Here is a 19,015-nt window from a genome sequence, read left to right on the forward strand (position 1 = left end):
AACTCACACCGTTCAAAGAAGAATAAAGATTTTCACCATGCTCTCACGTTTCACCAGGCTTGGCCAATATCAGTCAGAACATTTTACTGATAATTTGATTAACCATAGAAACATAGAAAATAGGTGCAGGAGGATGCCATTTGGCCTTCGAGCCAGCACCGCCATTCATTGTGATCATGGTTGATCATCTACAATCAGTAACATGCGCCTGCCTTCTCCCCATATCCCTTGATTCCACTAGCCCCTAGAGCTCTATCTAATTCTCTTTTAAACTCATCCAGTGCATTGGCCTCACTGCCTTCTGTGGCAGAGAATTTCACAAATTCACAACTCTCTTTTTAAATATCCCCCCCCTTTATTCTTGGACTGTGTCCCCTGGTTCTAGACTCCTAGACTCCCCCAAAATGGGAAACATTTTTCCTACATCTAGCTTGTCTAGTCCTTTTATGATTTTATACGTCTCTACAAGATCCCCTCTCATCCTCCAGTGAATACAAGCCTAGTCTTTCCAATCTTTCCTCATATGACAGTCCCTCCATCCAGGGATTAACATCGTGAACCTACACTGCACTGCCTCAATAGCAAGGACGTCCTTCCTCAAATTAGGAGACCAAAGTTGCACACAATACTCCAGAAGTGGTCTCACCAACTGCAGGACTTCTTTGCTACTGTACTCAAATCCTTTCGTATGAAGGCCAACATGCCATTAGCTTTCTTCACTGCCTGCTTACTTTTAGTGACTGGTGTACAAGGGCACCAAGGTCTTGTTGCACTTCCCCTTTACCTAATCTGATACCATTGAGATAATAATCTGCCTCCTTATTTTTGCCGCCAAAGTGGATAACCTCACATTTAACTGCATCTGCAAAATGGCAATCAAATTCAACAAACCCTGCAAAATGCCAATCAAATACAGACAATACGTTATATACAGGTTTGAAGTGAAAATTGACCAATGAGTAAGTTTAAGCTGCATCTATAAAAATATAATTCATACTAATGTGCCAAAATAAGCCAGTGTATTTCAGCTGGTTATAGGGGAATGTTTGTGGAATCTGTACCATTCTGCATACAGGAAATGTTCAGTTCAACTACGGTTTTCAAAGAAAGACAAACTCTTTTGGGATATATAACAGAACTTTATTGTCATTCGGTATAAATACCGAACGAAATTTCAGCAGTCACAAGACACAGCAAAAAAAGAAAAGAACACAGGACACACGACCCCAACACCAACATCCATCACAGTGACTCCAAACACCCCCTCACTGTGATGGAAGGCAACAAAACTTCCACTCTCTTCCCCCCCGCGCCCACGGACAGGCAGCTCGACCCCTACCGAGGCAACCGACACGCACAGCCCCCGCAAGGGGATGGAAGGCCCCGCGGCCGAGCCACACCGGGCACTGAAACGTCCCGCAGCCGAGCCGCGCCGGCGATGTTAAGTCCAGCGGCCGAGCCGCACCGAGCACTGAAACGTCCCGCAGCCGAGCCGGCGATGTTAAGTCCAGCGGCCGAGCCGCACCGGGCCCTGAAACGTCCCGCAGCCGAGCCGCGCCGGCGATGTTAAGTCCAGCGGCCGAGCCGCACCGGGCGATGGAAGGCCCCGCAGCCGAGCCGCACCGAGCACTGAACCGTCCCGCGGCCATACCGGGCGATGGAAGGCCCCGCGGCCGAGCCGCGCCGGGCACTGTTAGGTCCTGCGGCCGAGCCGCGCCAGCGATATTAAGTCCAGCGGCCGAGCTGGAAGGCCCCGCGGGTGATGGAAGGCCCCGCGGCCGAGCTGCGCCCCGGGGAAGAGACCCAATAAAAGAAAGGTTTCCCCCACCCCACCCCCCCACACATACACAGCCAAAAAACCATCCCAACACCGACACACACAAAAAAAAGACAAACAGACTGCCAGAGAGCCGCAGCCGTTAGGCGCAGCCACACGTGACCGGATTAATAACATTCAATGTGGTTGTTTGAAATATTTCAGCAAACATAGGTTTAAACTCAAAGATTCACAAGCGTGCTCTTCTGCTTTGTGTTCCAGATGTTTAACATGCATATTTTATAAGGTAAAATGAAAGGACATGAAACATACATTGTCAGCAATTACTCAAATTGCATGATAGGACACAACTTATGTGGTTTTGTTTAGTCTACAAGCCAATCACATAGGTGAAGCAGAGAACTAGGAGCTCAGATGGAGCTGCATTTAACAAGCCTTCACTAGTATCCCAGTGGGCATCATCATTACTTGGGTCTCTCTGACTCCAACCAGTCAGACACATACCCAGTGTTCTTTCCATCCCTCCTTTTAGTTTTTATTTTGTTTAGTTTAGAGATACAGCGCGGAAAAGGCCCTTCAGCCCACCGAGTCCGCACCGATCCCCGCACATTAGCACCAACCTACACACACTCGGGACAATTGTACACATATGCAAGCCAATTAACCTACATATCCGTACGTCTTTGGAGTGTGGGAGGAAACCAAAAATCTCGGAGAAAACCCACACGGTCATGGGGAGAAAGTACAAACTCCGTACAGACAGCACCTGTAGTCGGGATCGAACCTGGGTCCCCGGCGCTGCAAGTGCTGTAAGGCAGCAACTCTACCACTGTGCCACCGTGCCACCAACGTTCTCTGCCACTTAAAACATGCCTGGTTACTTTCCTCATTCTGATCTGAAATATTAGCTCTCTCCAAAGAGGCTGCCTGCCTGCTGAATCTTTCCAGCATTCCTGTTCTAATCTCCAAATGGGATTATGGTTTGGGACATACCATATCCTAATTTTGTTAAGCACCAATCGGAATCATTTAAAATTTATGTACTTTAATGAAAAACAATGAACAATATATTTTATGGTTAAATTGTTTAAACTCACCATTAAATTTAACAGATTCTTTACGTTTTGCATTTTTGGCACTATGTTTAAAGGCAGTTTTTGCAAATACAGGCTCTCCATCTCTGCAAAATAAAAAAAAGATGCTTAAAATATGTAAAGATTTAACTTTGAAGAATATTATTCAGAAACAAAACTTTCAATGATACTTAAAATGGCACAAAGTGCTAAGATGCTCCACCATTTTATGTCCTTTTGTTAGCAAAAAGCAACTGCGACTGCGGTTTGTTTCTACATTTCAATGATACTTTGTATGTTACCTTTACTTGAAAATACAACAATCAATTCACTTTTTATGGGAGCTGAATAACATTGTATATATGTGGCATTTACAACACAACTCTCACAGATAATGTGCTTTTCCACAACACATTTTCCTCTCGTGAGACTGATGCTTCTGGAAGATTTTGAAGTGTACAGCAAGCTTTCCAGTTTCATAAAGGCAGTAAAATGCCCACATTTAGGAGTTACAGCTGCCAGAAATGTTTCAATTCTATGAAATGTGTGAGATTTATGTTATGTACCATGCAGTAAAACACCAAATACACAACATCACTCAATTCCTTGTTCATTCATCTCTGAGGCACTGTGCACAATCTGAGACTATAGTGATCAGATAACATCGAGGAACAATTGGGTAGTGGTGAACTCTGTGTATACATGGGGGATAGTGGACTGATGTTTTTGACAGAAGTGGGGGAAGGAAACCAGCCACATTTCACCGGGGATGGATGCGTTTGTTGGAATGTGGCAGAGTGGGACAAGGGTGAAGACCTGGGTGGTCAAGATAATTCATGCTGGAAATTCATACAGATGTTCAAGACAACAGGAGAAGAGCTTATTGAAATGTCTGACTGAACCAGGCTGGGAAAAAGCAGCGCTATTTACAATACAGCTGAGAATTTTAAAGTAATATATTTTACTGAAGTTAAAGAGTGGTAGAGATATCAAGCAAAGATACTCATTTAGGATAATGGCAGTGCAGACATAATAAGCCGAATATAGACACAAAATGCTGGAATAACTCAACGGGACAGGCAGCATCTTTGGAGAGAAGGTGTAGGAGCCATTTTGCAGTTATTAGTTATTTTTGCTTATTAATATTATTACCTTGTATTCTGCTGTAGTTTGGACCCTACAGAGTTAATGCAATGCTTATGTAGGGGCTGGGCGGGGCCAGAGTACGGGCAGTTGGGTACGTGCTGGCATAGTGGGTGAGCTGGGAGGTGCTGACAGAGGGTCAGCTAGAAGCTCCGCCAAAAGATTTATCAGCCATGATGTAATCGCCTGTAAGTTTTATTAACTAGAAGATTAATACAAACTGTGTCGAAGTTATATCTGGCAATTCGTAACGATCGCATAGACTGTGGTAAGATATGGAATTTTACCTAGCAATTAATAACCAGTCGATGACAAGAGATAATGCCAATATGTTTATTGCACCTTCAAATAAAGAAGACTAACTATTAAACGTCTGGGAGGATTTCTGTTATTAGTTGTTCAAGTTATTACGCTTATCGATGACCCGGTCTATGCAAGTGGCAGCTTGGGAGCTAATTAATATAGACGAGAAGCTGGCCGCTACAGAAGGAATGGGCGATGTTTCGGGTCAAGACCCTTCTTCAGACCTCATGGGAATGGCTGTCTTCCATTCTATAAACTGCTATAAGAAAATAACTGCAGATGCTGGTACAAATCAATTTATTCACAAAATGCTGGAGTAACTCAGCAGGTCAGGCAGCATCTCGGGAGAGAAGGAATGGGTGACGTTTCGGGTCGAGACCCTTCTTCAGACTATAAACTGCTATGTTCTACAGATTGCTTCACAAGAGATGAAGAATACAAAATTCTTAAGGGTCTTGAGAGGCGATGCAGAATTAACATTTCCCTTGAACCAGAGGGTTAGAGCCTCTAAATAAGATGTTGACCATTTGGAAGGAAATTCAGAAGCAATTTCTTTACCCTGGTGTAGAATTTGGAATGTACTACCTCAAAGAGCTATGGAAGTTCAGTTGCTAAGTGTAAACAAAACTGAAGTTGGGAGTTTTTTTTAAGACATTGAAGGAAGCAAGGAATGTGAAGTTATTCCAGGAAATTATCTTCGAACTGTTATTCCGGCTGTGTAGAGGCACAAGAAGGTAATGAGTGAGCAACGTTGCAACAGGAAAGACAGCAATGAGGAAATTGATCACATAGGTAGGGACACTGCATCTCCATCTATGTTATTTATTTGTTCAAAGGATGGGGACATCAACGACAATGTTGGATTCCAAACTATTGGTCGCTCTGCTGTCACATTCAGGGTAAACTGCACAAGGATAGCAAATCACTTTTCCTGAAGGATCTGGAATTTTATGACCATGGATTTTCATGACTACCAACACAGATATCAAGTGTATTTGAATTTAAATTCCTTAGTATGGTTTAAATTTACATCTCTGGATCAATTCTCCAAAACCTGGGTGATTATCCCAGTAAAGTCACCATTAATGTGCCATACCCCATACTGCAAAATCCCTTGAAACATCTAGGTGGTACAGTGACACAGTAGAGTTGCTGCCTTACAGTGTCAGAGACCCGGGTTTTGATCCTGACTACGGGTGTTGTCTGGATGGAGTTTGTGTGTTCTCCCTGTGATCGCATGCGTTTTGTCCGGGTGCGCCAGTTTGTAGGTTAAATGGCTTCTGGAAATTGTCCCTAATGTGTAGGATAGTGTTCATGTAGGAGCAAGTGTTGGTTGGCGTGGACTTGGTGGGCCAAGGGGCCTCTTTCCACACTGTATCTCTAAAACTAAAAATTAAATCTGAGAACGATGATCAATGCTGTCAATCAACCTGCGAGTACCTCAATCAGAGATAAGTGAATAGATTTAAGATTAATCAGTGAAAATTATTAGAGAAAATAAACCAACAGGTAAATGCTTTGGGTACTATTACTGGACAGGATATTTACACATACTGTACATAAGACTTTTGATTTATTCCAAAAGATTAAAAAAACTGAAGTTGAAATGTAAATTATTGTAGAGCTCTGACAATAAGCAAAACTGAAATCAAGCAAAGAAACAATAAAATTGTTACAGTACACTATGTAAAGCTGCATAGTGCAACAATATGATGTAAACAAATTCCAAGGTACCTGGTGGCTTTTAAGATGATGGCAGGACTTGCATTTTGAAGAGTTCTGCTTGCCTCATTAGCTGTCATTCCAGATGTGCTAACCCCATTAATATGATGGATAAGGTCCAATGGTTGCAGACTTCCTTCTGTATCAGCTGCTGAACCTGGAGCAATGCCACTTATGTAAACTGTTTGGTATGGTGTATCGCTGCCTCCTGCCAGAGAAAGACCTGCACAAGACATTTATTCAGATTCAGAAATTAATCAATTGTTAAACCTTTTCTAAGCAACAACTTGGAATTACACTCTGCTGAATTTAAATATTAAACAAGTACATTATTCAGTATATTAAGCAAATAAATGTGGATAATTTTGATTGTGCAACACAAAAGATGAAAGTGAAACTACAACCTGTTTTACATGGAGACTCAAGAGACTACAAATGCTGCAATCTTTATCAAAAACAACATGCTGGAGGAATTCCACAGGTCAGGCAGCAAATGCACAGGGAAATGGACAGGCAACATTTTGGGTCGGGATCCATCTTCTGACTTGGAACATCATCTGCCCATTCCCCTCCAAAAGATACTGCCTGACCTACTGAGTTCCTCCAGCACTTTGAATTTTGTGCCTGTTTACACACCATTGACATTCATTTCTACTGAATTAAAAATGATCAGAATGGGTTTCATTTTACATCGATAATTCTTCTATTTTTCTCTTGAGTCAAGCTACATGAATTTTTCTAATTTTTGTGCATCATCCTAATAAATCCTTGTCAAAAATTGAAAGACCTGGCTCTAACAGCATGATAAATTAATGCTAGACTCTCTTTAAATTGATGCAGGCTTGTAGCCAGCGCCTTTATTACACAACAGTTTTAGCATGAGGTGATTGGGGGTTAGCTGTGGCCGATGCTGCTTAAAATTGGTAAAACCTTTTAAGTAGAGATAGTTACTCTGGTTGTAGGCAACTGCAAAGACTAAATAGCTGATTATCTGACACTAACAATAACTTTTTTTCTTGCTGGAGTAACTTGTCCACAAATCCAGAAAGGGTACTGCCAATATTATCACCAGGTTTTTTTACCACCATTTAGAACTTATGCTGTCCATCACAGGAAAGGGAAGAGTCAAAATGGTGGGTGATAGATCACACAAGGACCTGCTTGGCAGGGTTTCTCCAGATCACTTCCCCCTCTTAGAGTCTGCTATTGCAACTTACATACTCAACAAACTGGCTGGTTTATACTATTAGAAACCACTCCTTTCAAATAACCCCTTTCTCCCACCAACTACTTATGTCACCTCTCCACAATCTTTTATCTCAGGAGAAGAAAATGGAAACCTCTGTCCAACTTAAGGGAAAGAAGAAATTCCACTAGACGTCGCTAGGGGCTCCGCGAGAAATAGCCGCTAATCATTGAAATCCAGACAAAATTACGAGAGCCCACTTGAAATCCCCCCGCCCTGGAAGCCTCCCCGAAAATGTGGCACCTAGGCTGGGCAAGGCAGCCAATCTCGACCTCATCGGGACTTCCACGACCGATCAGTGGGTTGAATTTGCCAGCACATCTATCCCCATAGCGAATTCCTTGGCTGGCTGGATAAACCAGCAAAGCTCTGGAACCAAGAGTGCCAGAAAATCAGTGGTGGAACTGTAATGAGTAAATATTAAATTTAAGTGCAAGATTATATAACTAAATTAATTTAAATAATTAAAGTTTTATTAGTACAGTGACATATTCACATTATTTTGTAATGTCCGTTTTTACTTTGAAATGCACTAAAAGAGGCTTGAAACTGGTAATTTTGTTTGTAAATTTTCAAAAAAACATCTGATTTTTTGACCCCCGCGGTACGCCTCGCGCGAGCGCGTGGCTCTTTTCCTCTTTATTTTTATCTCACTCAAATGCCTGACCACCCCTCATCATTCCCTCGGGTCAACACTTTGCTCTATAAAATCCACGAGGTAACTGGTGCGTTTAAAGGAAGTCTCACGCAGGCAAACTTCACTCAAACCAGAGGACCTGTTGGACATTCGCAACAATGACTGATCTCAAAGTCCTTCCACTGTGTAGCAGAGTAACGGATGCTCTAACATTGACATTGCTGCCTTGAGTGAGTTGAAGAGAGCCATTTCAAAGAAAAACAGAGTGGATGTGCCTGGGAAACCAATCTGGAAGAGCTGCACCATTTTCATGGACTGGGTTTTGGGACCAAAAGTAAACAAGTCTTGTTTTTCCAGTAAGGGATAAGCGAATATCTCGTGATTTTGCAACTCACTCATGTGGATCCGATACACTATGGTCTTTGGGATATATGTCACTAACCTGGAAGCCTCTGATGAGGCCAAGAACAAATTCTATTTCTAGCTCCATAGAACATTGGCCTGCATCCCAGAGATAGACAACCTAAATCTCCTGGGAGACTTCCCTGAAGGAAACAGTCGAGCACTGAGCAGGACATTGAAACCCAACTGTCATAGGTGAAGTGGTTATTATTGGAGCTAGCCCACTGTCATCCCAAAAGAGGGCTGGAGATATCTCTCATTTACCCAAGGACTACATTAGGACTGTTCCTTAGCACTTCCTTGTTCTCAGGCAAAGCTGGAGTGCAGACTTAATGTTGACAATGCAGTCCCCGTTGAGTGGCCATCAGAGCCAAGTTTGTACCAGAATGAGTAGAAATTAGTGCGCCAGGCAAAGCCTTGACTCGGTCTGAAACTGGATGCTACTGCATTCCGTGCTATTTTATGCAGGCTTGCTGATGCACTGTTTTTGTTGAGCCTGTTACCTATCCTCCATTCTACCTCACTGGCTTCAATCTTGCACATCTTTCTGAGAGGTTTGCCATAGGAAGACTATCCTTCCAACTACATCTCTAGAGTGCAAGAGGAACCAGTCTTTCAGCTGTTCCTTAAGAAGCTGAGATTGGACAATAGAATTTTCAAAATTGTTGTTCCCTAGTGTTCCAGGGAACCCCAGTTGAGAAACGCCATCGTTTATTTTCTTTTTTTTCTTTCTCTTTTTTGATCCGATTTCTCCGTTGGTAAACGCAATTTTGGCAAAGTGAAAAACGCGGAAATCATGCAAAAAGCGTGGAAAGCGGATTTTAAAAACGCTGAAATCCGCGGAAATGCAGAAAATTCACATGCGTGGGTGGTGGAGGATTACAGATGACTGGAAACCACATTCTGCTACACAGACACTAACATGCACATAAATGGGATCAATGTATATACTTATTGTCACACAAGCACTCAAGGACACAGACGGACTCAGATACAGAAATCATTGTTCCCTGCTTTGTCCACTTGCTCCAGTGGTGGAGGAAGTAGCAGGGAAGAAGCTTCTGAAGCAGGAGAGGAGGGATGGCACTGAGTGGCAGGATGGAGAAAGTAGAGGGTTAAAAGAAGAGCGTTTGATGGAGAGTGCGAAGAGGTTAGAGAATATGGTTAAAATCAATGGTGGGGATGGAGACAATGAAGGCATGGGGATTCAGGAATGGGAAGGGTCATTGGCTTACACAATGATGATTAATGATAGACTGACGTATTTCAATTATTTAATCTATGTTTTTTTTAAATTCTGGATGTCTATAAATACAAATATTTCCAATAAATTCCAGTGGTGAAGATTGTCCGGAGCTGGTCAGAGGAGGTCAAGGATCGACTCTGCGACTGTTTGGTTTGTAGCCTATGCAATGCCCAACAACTCGGCAATAGACTTGAACAAATGTGCCGCGGTCGTTACAAACCTCATAAGGAAATGTGTGGACAAGTGTATTCCCACTAAAACCATCCAGGTGTCGCCTAACCAGAAGCCTCGGAGAAAACAGAAAGTCTGCGATCCACTGAGGACCAGATCTCGGGCATTCAAGTCTGGTGATATAGGGCCATGGAAGAAGTCCAGCTACGATCTCGAGAAGACCATTGGGAAAGTGCAGAGCCACTTTTGGTCTAAACTGGAAGATTAGACAAACGATCGGCAGCAGTGTCAGGGCTTCAACACCACTAATTCCAATTAAGGTGAAACAACGTAGTTCATGTGACAATGATGACTGACTCTTGGATGAGCTCTAAAACTATTGGCACTATCAAGGAATTGGGTCTTTGCTCATCCCGATGCAATCTCAATCAGTACGAATTGGCAACATTTCCTCCGTGACGACCATCAGCACAGGAGCACCTCATGGCCGCGTGTTCATTTCCCTGCTCTATGTACTCTATGCTCACGGCGGTGTAGCCAGACACAGTTCTAAGGCCATCATTACATTTGACAACAATAGCACTGTTGTTGACGATGAAGGAGAATGGTGAGTCAGAGTAAGGGAGGGAGATTGGAAATCTGATTGAATGGTGCCAGGACAATAACTGTGCTCTCAACCTGAGCAAGACCAAAGAGCTAATTGTGACTTTTAAAGAGAAAAGCCAAAGATCCTTCATCAACATGACTGCGGTAGAGAGAGTTAAGTTCTATGATGTGTATAATTCTGAAGATCTGTCCTGGGCCCAGCACATTAATGCAATCACAAAGAAAGCTCATCAATGCCTCTACTTCCTCAATAGTTTGAGGAGATGTCTCCGGTTACTCTAGCGGACATAATAGTGTACAGTGGAGAGCATCCAGACTGATTGCATCACAGCCTGGTTCATTAACCTGAACAAAGTCGAAGAGTGAAAGAGGTTGCAGAAAGTGGTGAATATTGCCCAGTCCATCACAGATATTGATCTCCGCATCATTAAAGGGATCGACAGGAAGCGCTGCCTCAAAGCGGCAGCTAATATCAAAGACCCACATTATCCTGGCCATTCTTGCAACTCACTGCTACCATTGGGAAGAAGGTACGGGAATCAGAGAATCGTGACCTCAAGATTCAGGAACTGCTTCTTCCCACCAACCATCAGACTCTTGAACTCCAAAGTACAAACCTAATCACATCTACACTACAGCAATAATCTACAACGGACTTTGTTTAGGTTACACTATGTACTTCAGTTTGTACTATTACGTTCTTGTTACCAAGTATTACTGAACATTTATTGTATTATTGTATATTATTTGTTAATATGCTTTTAAAGCTTCTGCAAGTAAGAACTACATAGTTCCATTCCTGGTGCATGTCACAAAAAAACACGCCTGACTCTTGAATCGACACTTGGAGTTGAAGCAGGCCAAGAAGGGCAATCAGATAACACCAGCTAGGGAAATGCTGAATAAGATCAGTAGCATACTGGGAATCAAAGGGCAAGGGTCATTTGATAAGTCCCTTATCCACAACTAGTGGTTGATCCTTCCCGGAGCATGTTTCCTTTCTGTGCCTGTTCTACATTAGCCTGTCCAGGTGGTTGTCCTTTGTGATGGAGCTGCAAATCTGAGCAACCCCTCGGAAGCCAACAGCAAAGCCTTGTGAGATGTTGTTGAAATCACATGCTGGAACAGCCAACGTCACAGAAGTTCAAGGGCTTTAATGAGTTTGAGAGTCATGGGCAGTCAGTCCTTGTACAATGCTCGAACTGTGGCTGCAGCAGATGAAACAGATACTTAGCAGATGAACCGATAACACTTAATAATCTGGGTACAATTCTGAAATCGGATGCTGTCTGCGTAGAGTTTTCAAGCTCCCCCATGACCACAAGAGTTTCCCTGATCCCCAGTAACAAATTGGCCACTGTTAAATTCCCCTTTTATAGGTGGGTGGGAGGAATCATAGGATTATGTGGAGAATAAATGACAAGGAAATTAGTGGCGAACAGGATTGCTCTGTGAATCAGTACAGACTTACTAAGATGAATTACTTCCTTCTGCATCATAATGAAATATGGAAATATGAAATATGGAATTATAAAATAGAAATCTTGCATTATGTTGATTTTCACTATCGTCCAATTCCACCAGTTGCTTGTTCTCTCTCCTGTCTACCTTTTACTTACTGCTCCAATTCATCTAAAACACCAAGTAAACAGAAAAAGTGTGCAGTACTAACAAAGTTCTCTCCACAACAGTCAAAGTTGCCTTCCCTTGGTTAGAAAACATGCCCAAACAAAGAGAGCATAAGTTAACTAGCAGATAAAGTAAAAGGGTTAAGCACTTTATGTAATGCCGCCTTATCTTCCTGTTGCAGTCCTGGATTACTGGGCAAATTTGTCATGTTGCAAGTCATTTACATGGGTGGGTAGGGGGGGGGGGGGGGGGGGTTACAGGGGCGGCCAAGTTTCATAAAGTAGTTGTATAACAACCAAAGGGCCCTTGCATAATTATCTGGTACGGTATTTTTAAAAATAATTTTGGCCTGTGCTCTGGGTGTGCCAGGAGCAGCCAGGTACAATACAATGAACTGCACATTTCTTCCTCTGAATGTATGTACATTGCTTGATTCTGATATGGCTTTTTTGGCAACAGAAAAGAGGAAAAGTGACATCAAATTTCCAAGCAACTGTATCTACTTCATTTCCGTCATTACTCACTTTCTAATTACTGCAAACTTCATTCAAATTGTGACAACACACCCACTTTCAGAAAATAGACAGGCATTCTCCAATATACTTTTGCCTTTTGGGTGAACATACAGTGAAATTGCAATAAAACATAGAAATATAGAAAATAGGTGCAGGAGCAGGCCATTCGGCCCTTCGAGCCAGCACTGTCATTCAATGTGATCATGGCTGATCATCTACAATCAGTAGCCCGTTCCTGCCTTCTCTCCTTATCCCTTGATTCTGCTAGCCCTTGGAGCTCTATCTAGCTCTCTTTTGAATGCATCCAGTGAATCAGCCTCCACTGCCTTCTGAGGCATTTAGCTAATAATTTAGTACCCAAGTTCAATTAATGAGCCTATGTAACAGGGGTGGCCAAACTTGCTTAATGTAAGAGCCACATACGATAAAGTTCAGATGTTTGAGAGCCGCAAGACATGAACAAAAGAGCCGCAAGACATGAACTTAAATATTTTTACTAACCATGAACATTAAACTTACGTTTTATTCCAATGGGGTCTCAATTCATACCCAGTAAATAATTATAAAGCTTGAAATTTTTTCTTATTTACCTTTTATATTAACTGTGATGAAAAAAGGAGCTCAGCCAACATATTTCCACGAGCCGCATATTAAAGGTCAAAGAGCCGCATGTAGCTCGCGAGCCGCGGTTTGGCCACCCCTGCTATATAACATCCTATATCTGACACTATCCTTCTTCAATGTAAATTATGCACCAATACATCTTCTTTTACAAACTTAACAAATTCCTTGGTTCCCTTGATTCCAAATATAAAATAATGGAACAGACCTTGTTCCTGGTTTATTCAGGACCACTTCCCCAACTTGCCCCAACAAGACATTCAAATAAAGGTGTAGATAAAAGTCTAGTAACTCATGTGATCATTAGATAAGCTTGTCTGTTTGTTGGAAATGTGGAACAGTCTTTGTTCCAGGCTTATTCAAGGCATATTGAGGACCATGCCCTCAACTCATTCTCCAATACATTCACATCTTGAAAGTTTCATCATTTTTACTGTCAGTTTAGGTGGTCTCTCTCAGTCACTTTCCTGTCTAGATCTCATATGTATGTTGACAACAGCAAGCTCGTTTTCAGGCTTATCCTAAACTGTGTCAAAGTAGTAATAATGACAACGTCTCTTTTAAATTCAGTAACTATTTACACAGTTCTAATTCCGTAACTAATATTACAAATGCAAGAAAAACAACGGATTATAATCTTTACCTATTTCATGGTCGTGACGTGTCATTGTGATATCAGGGAGCATCTCCGGCTTGATTGGAAATTCTGGTATCTCTAGTACCCGTCCGATTACTAAAGTGACCGTATCTGGGGTAGATCGAAGAAAATCTACTGCTTCTGTGTGACTCATACTGGTGATGTCAACGCCATTCACCTATGACAAGCAGTGGCAAAGAAAAAACAAAGCTGTTATCATGCAAGGCATAACATCCAAATACATGAGTCATCCAACTGAATACCCACGCATGCTTAAGACCTCTCGACATGTGCCTGGACTTGTTCCGTCTGTAAGCATTTGCACACATAAAGCCAGCTTTGTAAACCAATTCTGTTAGTTGTGTAAGAAGGAACTGCAGATGCTGGTTTAAACTGAAGATAGACACAAAAAGCTGGAGTAACTCAGCAGCACAGGCAACATCTCTGGAGAGAAGGAATGGGTGACGTTTCGGGTCGGATCTGAAGAAGGGTCTGGACCCGAAACGTCACCCATTCCTTCTCTCCAGAGATGCTGCCTGTCCCGCTGAGCTACTCCAGCTTTTTGTGTCTATCTTCAATTCTGTTAGTTACTCATTTGATATGAAATTCTGTAGCTAATAATTGTAATCATTCCATAGTTACAATATGCACCATGTAACAATGGCTCTGTTAAATTTCTATTAATCCCATCCTTCAAGTATTTTGTGCATTTTAACAGGGCCATCTGTGTAAACTTGTTCTTGTAAAGCAGTTCAGAGCAATAAAAACAATATTTTCTTGAAATCTCATTTTACCCAAGTTAGAGATTATTTGGCTTATTTTTGTTTACCTGTCCAAAATGACTCATATTACATCATCCTGAATGATTTTCCAGTTTTCCTGTTCATTACATTATAATAACTCTTTCCAAGTGTACTCGGATAATGTTGTCTTTCCAAATCATGGCCTGCACTATTTTTTGAGCTTGAAGTATTATTATCTGAGCTGACCTGATCATTATAGCTGTAATAATGTAGAAACAAGGAACTGCAACTGCTGGTTTACAAAAAAAGACAGAAGGTGTTGGAATAACTCAGTGTGTCAGGCAGCATCCCCAGAGAACACAGATACTTCATAAGTGATAGCAGCAGAATTAGGCCATTCGGCCCATCAAGTCTATTCTGCCATTCAATCATGGCTGATCTACCTTTCCCTCTTAATCCCATTCTCCTGCCTTCTCCCCACAACTGTCACCCGCACTAATCAAGAACCTATCTCTGCCTTAAAAATATCCATTGACTTGGCCTCCACAGCCTTCTGTGGCAATGAATTCTACAGATTCACCGCCCTCTGACTAAAGAGTTTCATCCACATCTCCTTCCTAAAGAAACGTCCTTTAATTCTGGGCTATGACCTCTGGTCCTAGACTCTTCCACTAGTGGAAACATCTTTTCCTCATCCACTCTATCCAGGCGTTTCACTATTCGGTCGATTTCAATGAGGTCCACCCCACATCCTAAATTCCATTGAGTACAAGCTCAGTGCCGTCAAACGCTCATCATATGTTAATGATCATTCTCGTAAACCTCCTCTGGACCCTCTCCAGCACCAGCACATCCTTCCTCAGATATGAGGCCCAAAATTGCTCACGGGTGTGGTCTGACCAGCGCCTTATAGAGCCCCAGCATTACATCCCTGTTTTTGTAATCTCAAAATAAAAGCATTGCGTTTGGCTTGAAATAAAAGTGAGCATTGCGATAGCTGACATTTCAAGTCGGGACCCTTCTTCAAACTAATTGTAATGGGGTGTGGGGGGGGGAAGAAAACTTGAAGAGTCCAACTATCTGCCTATCAAATCCCTCCCCCTCTCGCCTGTGCTTGCCTATCACCTGCCACACTTTGTCCCGACCCTCCTCCCTCACAGCTTTCTTCCTCTCACCCCCCCTTACAGTCCATCTGAAGGGCAGTGACCTGAAATGTCACCTATCCATGTTCTCCAGGGATGCTGCCCTGACCTGTTACTTCAGCAGTTTGTATTATTGTTTCTACAACTGTAGTAATGTAGTTGACAATTAGCTGTCCTCTGTAACAGCCCAGCAAGCTGATAATTGTTCCAAACGATATAAGAAACTATAAAAATAAAACCAAATTGACTACATGCTACATGGAATTGAAGTAGGCATCAGCCTTGATAATGACACACCCAGTCCTGTCAACTGTGCAAATCTGTTCCATAGACAAGTGGGACACTGTTATATCTGTAAAACCAAACTTTTCAACCAGTCTCTCAGATTCCTTCAGTACCGTCCCAGGATACATTCTATTTCTGCGGCAGTACTGATAAACTACAGTATACAATTTTAGAAAATGTCTCTGGGAGTCATCAATATTGATTTTTAGACAGATATAATCTCATTGTATGCTAAACATGGGGAATAAAGTCAATCACAACCCACCTCAGCTAACAATCACTACTATTTACATATCAGTCTGAGGCAGTACTGATGAGAACACCCAGCATTAAGTTGCATTAAGCACTCCATATCCACATGCACCAGGACCTCAACATGATTCTAGCTTGGACCAGTAAGTTGCATGTAACAGTCCCACCACACAACAACTGGGATGAACTACCTCCAACAAGAGATAGTGAAATTCACTGCACTATCATTTCAAAATCCCCAATGATAAGAAACCCACAAGAACTTAAATGTGGAGATGTTGGAAATCTGAAATAAATCAGGATTTGTTGGAAATACTCAACAGATCAGGCAGCATCTACAGAAAGCGTTAAAAATTCAGGTCGATGATACTTCATTACAACTGGCTAATCCCTATGCAAACTATACAAGGCTGGTTTTCTGAAATCAACCATGGTATTATCGCGAGAGAGAATATTGGAAATAGAGCATCATATAGTTTGGTCTAGACTTCCTGTGACATATTTTTGTTGCACAAGGATGGTTTTTTTTGCCAAGTCTGCCAAGATTTCTTGGTGCCTTTCAACTTTTTCCTAAGCTATTTTAACACTTCTTATGCAACTTATTTTTCTTCCACAACATGGGTATCATCTGCATATTTAACATAATCAGAAATTCTCATTCAAACCAAAGCAAAACTTCCAAGATAGGTTCTTGGGCCTCCAATCTCCAAATGCAACGGAATTGTTTTGTAATCTTTTCTTAACAAACTCAAATTTTCTCATTCTATGACAAATTTATTATTTCTTCCACAACGTTTCACAAATGCCTTAAGTTTTAATCCAGTTACCCAAGCATGAGAAACTGTACTCACATGGTGTAGGACTTTGTACAAGCTTCTTGGAACATAATTTCCTTAAAAGTACCCGAGTCATTTCTGGGGCACTATCTTAATCTTCTAAATTTGCCTACGAGAATTATGTACAACCATGTCCAGGCTTCTGAATGGTCCTTCCTTAGGTTAGAGTACTGTTCTATCCACCTCTACCCTTTCAAGGACATTAGACTTTGTCTTAGGAACCAATACGCTACAATGTGGAGAGCTATATCCTACACTGTATTTTCCCCTTTGCTCGATCTATTGTACTCGAGTCGCTCTGATTGGATCTACATGTGGCATATCTGATTTTGGAGATCATGCAAGACAAAGCTTTCACTATTCCTCATTACATGTGACAATAATAAACATAATCCAATAATCTAGAGTTTGTGTTTGTTTCAGTATGCATTTATGCACGTGTTGTTCATTGACTGACCATACCATTATGAGCCTGTCGCCGGGCCGCAACCGTCCATTACACTTCGCAGGGTCCTGGATTACGTCATGAATGTAGCAACCAACGTCATCATCCCCTTTTGTCACAGTGAAACCTAGACTTCCCATTTCTGATTTTTTCAATGTAACGTGCAACTCTGCTTCCTACAACAAAGGAAATGCTGGTTATGTTACAGCAAGCAGCTAACATTGACGTGAATGAATAAACTATGTTACAAAGGATGAGGGGAGACCTGATATAAGTATATAACATTATAAGGGTAGACAGTCAAAATCTTTTTCCTAGAATGGAAATGTCAAAGACTAGTGGGCATAGCTTTAAGGTGAAAGGGGCAAACCTTAAAAGGAGATGTGTGGGGCAAGTTTTTTTTTCACAGTGGCTGGTGGGCAGCTGGATAGGGTTGCTAAGGGTGGTGGTGAAGGCAGATATGATAGTGTCATTTAAGAAGCTTTTGGATAGGCACGTGGATGTGCAGGGAATGGAGGTTTATGTGTCAGGTGAAGGGAGATGAGATCAATTTAACTCGGCATCATGTTCGGCACAAACATTGTGGTCTGACGGGCCTGTTCCTGTGCTGCACTGTTTGATGTTCCATGTACATGGTCCAGAAGCTGCCATCGGTTTCAAAGCACAATGACTGCAAACATTGCCAGTTTTGTCTCAAAATTTGAGCCAAAGTAATGATAACTGATCATCTAATCAGAAATTAAATCCATTACATCAAATTACACAAGAAATAAAAGCAGGAGTTAATCTTCTTAAAAAGATGCCACAAACGATCTTAATACTTGCCGGCTGTAATTCTGCTTCCTGCTCCTCTTCTTTGTGTTTTCTAGTGTCCTCCAGCTGTGCTGTATTCGAAGAGGATGACGAATCCATTTCTGATCTTGAGCCAGAACTAATATACATCTCATCGACTGGAGTAGGAGAGGGGACTTCAGGTTCAAGTCCACAACCTTTCTCTGTTATAAAGTCGAGAGTCGTTGGTGAAGGTGGCTTTCTGGAACATAATTTGGATTTGAAAAAGCTTGAATTAGGGTTAGAAACATAGAAAACAGGTGCAGGAGTAGGCCATTCGGCCCTTCGAGCCTGCACCGCCATTCAATATGATCATGGCTGATCATCCAACTCAGTATCCTGTACCTGCCTTCTCTCCATACCACCTGATCCCTTTAGCCACAAGGGCCACATCTAACTCCCTCTTAAATATAGCCAATGAACTGGCCTCAACTACCCTCTGTGGCAGAGAATTCCACAGATTCACCACTCTCTGTGTGAAAAAAAACGTTCTCATCTCGGTCCTAAAAGACTTCCCCCTTATCCTTAAACTGTGACCCCTTGTTCTGGACTTCCCCAACATCGGGAACAATCTTCCTGCATCTAGCCTGTCCAACCCCTTAAGAATTTTGTAAGTTTCTATAAGATCCCCCCTCAATTTTCTAAATTCCAGCGAGTACAAGCCGAGTCTATCCAGTCTTTCTTCATATGAAAGTCCTGCCATCCCAGGAATCAATCTGGTGAACCTTCTCTGTACTCCCTCTATGGCAAGAA

At 42.1% G+C, this 19,015-nt stretch overlaps 1 protein-coding gene across 1 annotated transcript in view; it reads right to left on the reverse strand.

Moving 5' to 3' along the window:
• Window positions 1-19,015, reverse strand: part of ptpn13 (protein tyrosine phosphatase non-receptor type 13) — a 211,947-nt gene that overhangs the window by 37,869 nt on the left and 155,063 nt on the right. The window contains exons 31-35 of the mRNA XM_078401914.1: window positions 18,257-18,464; window positions 17,449-17,607; window positions 13,735-13,906; window positions 6,031-6,241; window positions 2,875-2,957 (exon numbers count right to left, since the gene is read on the reverse strand). Coding sequence (XP_078258040.1) covers window positions 2,875-2,957; window positions 6,031-6,241; window positions 13,735-13,906; window positions 17,449-17,607; window positions 18,257-18,464 — 833 coding nt within the window. The remainder of the gene's footprint in view (window positions 1-2,874; window positions 2,958-6,030; window positions 6,242-13,734; window positions 13,907-17,448; window positions 17,608-18,256; window positions 18,465-19,015) is intronic.

The sequence above is a fragment of the Rhinoraja longicauda genome, chromosome 1 (genome assembly GCF_053455715.1).
Source record: "Rhinoraja longicauda isolate Sanriku21f chromosome 1, sRhiLon1.1, whole genome shotgun sequence".
In the NCBI taxonomy this organism is placed as follows: Eukaryota; Metazoa; Chordata; class Chondrichthyes; order Rajiformes; family Arhynchobatidae; genus Rhinoraja; species Rhinoraja longicauda.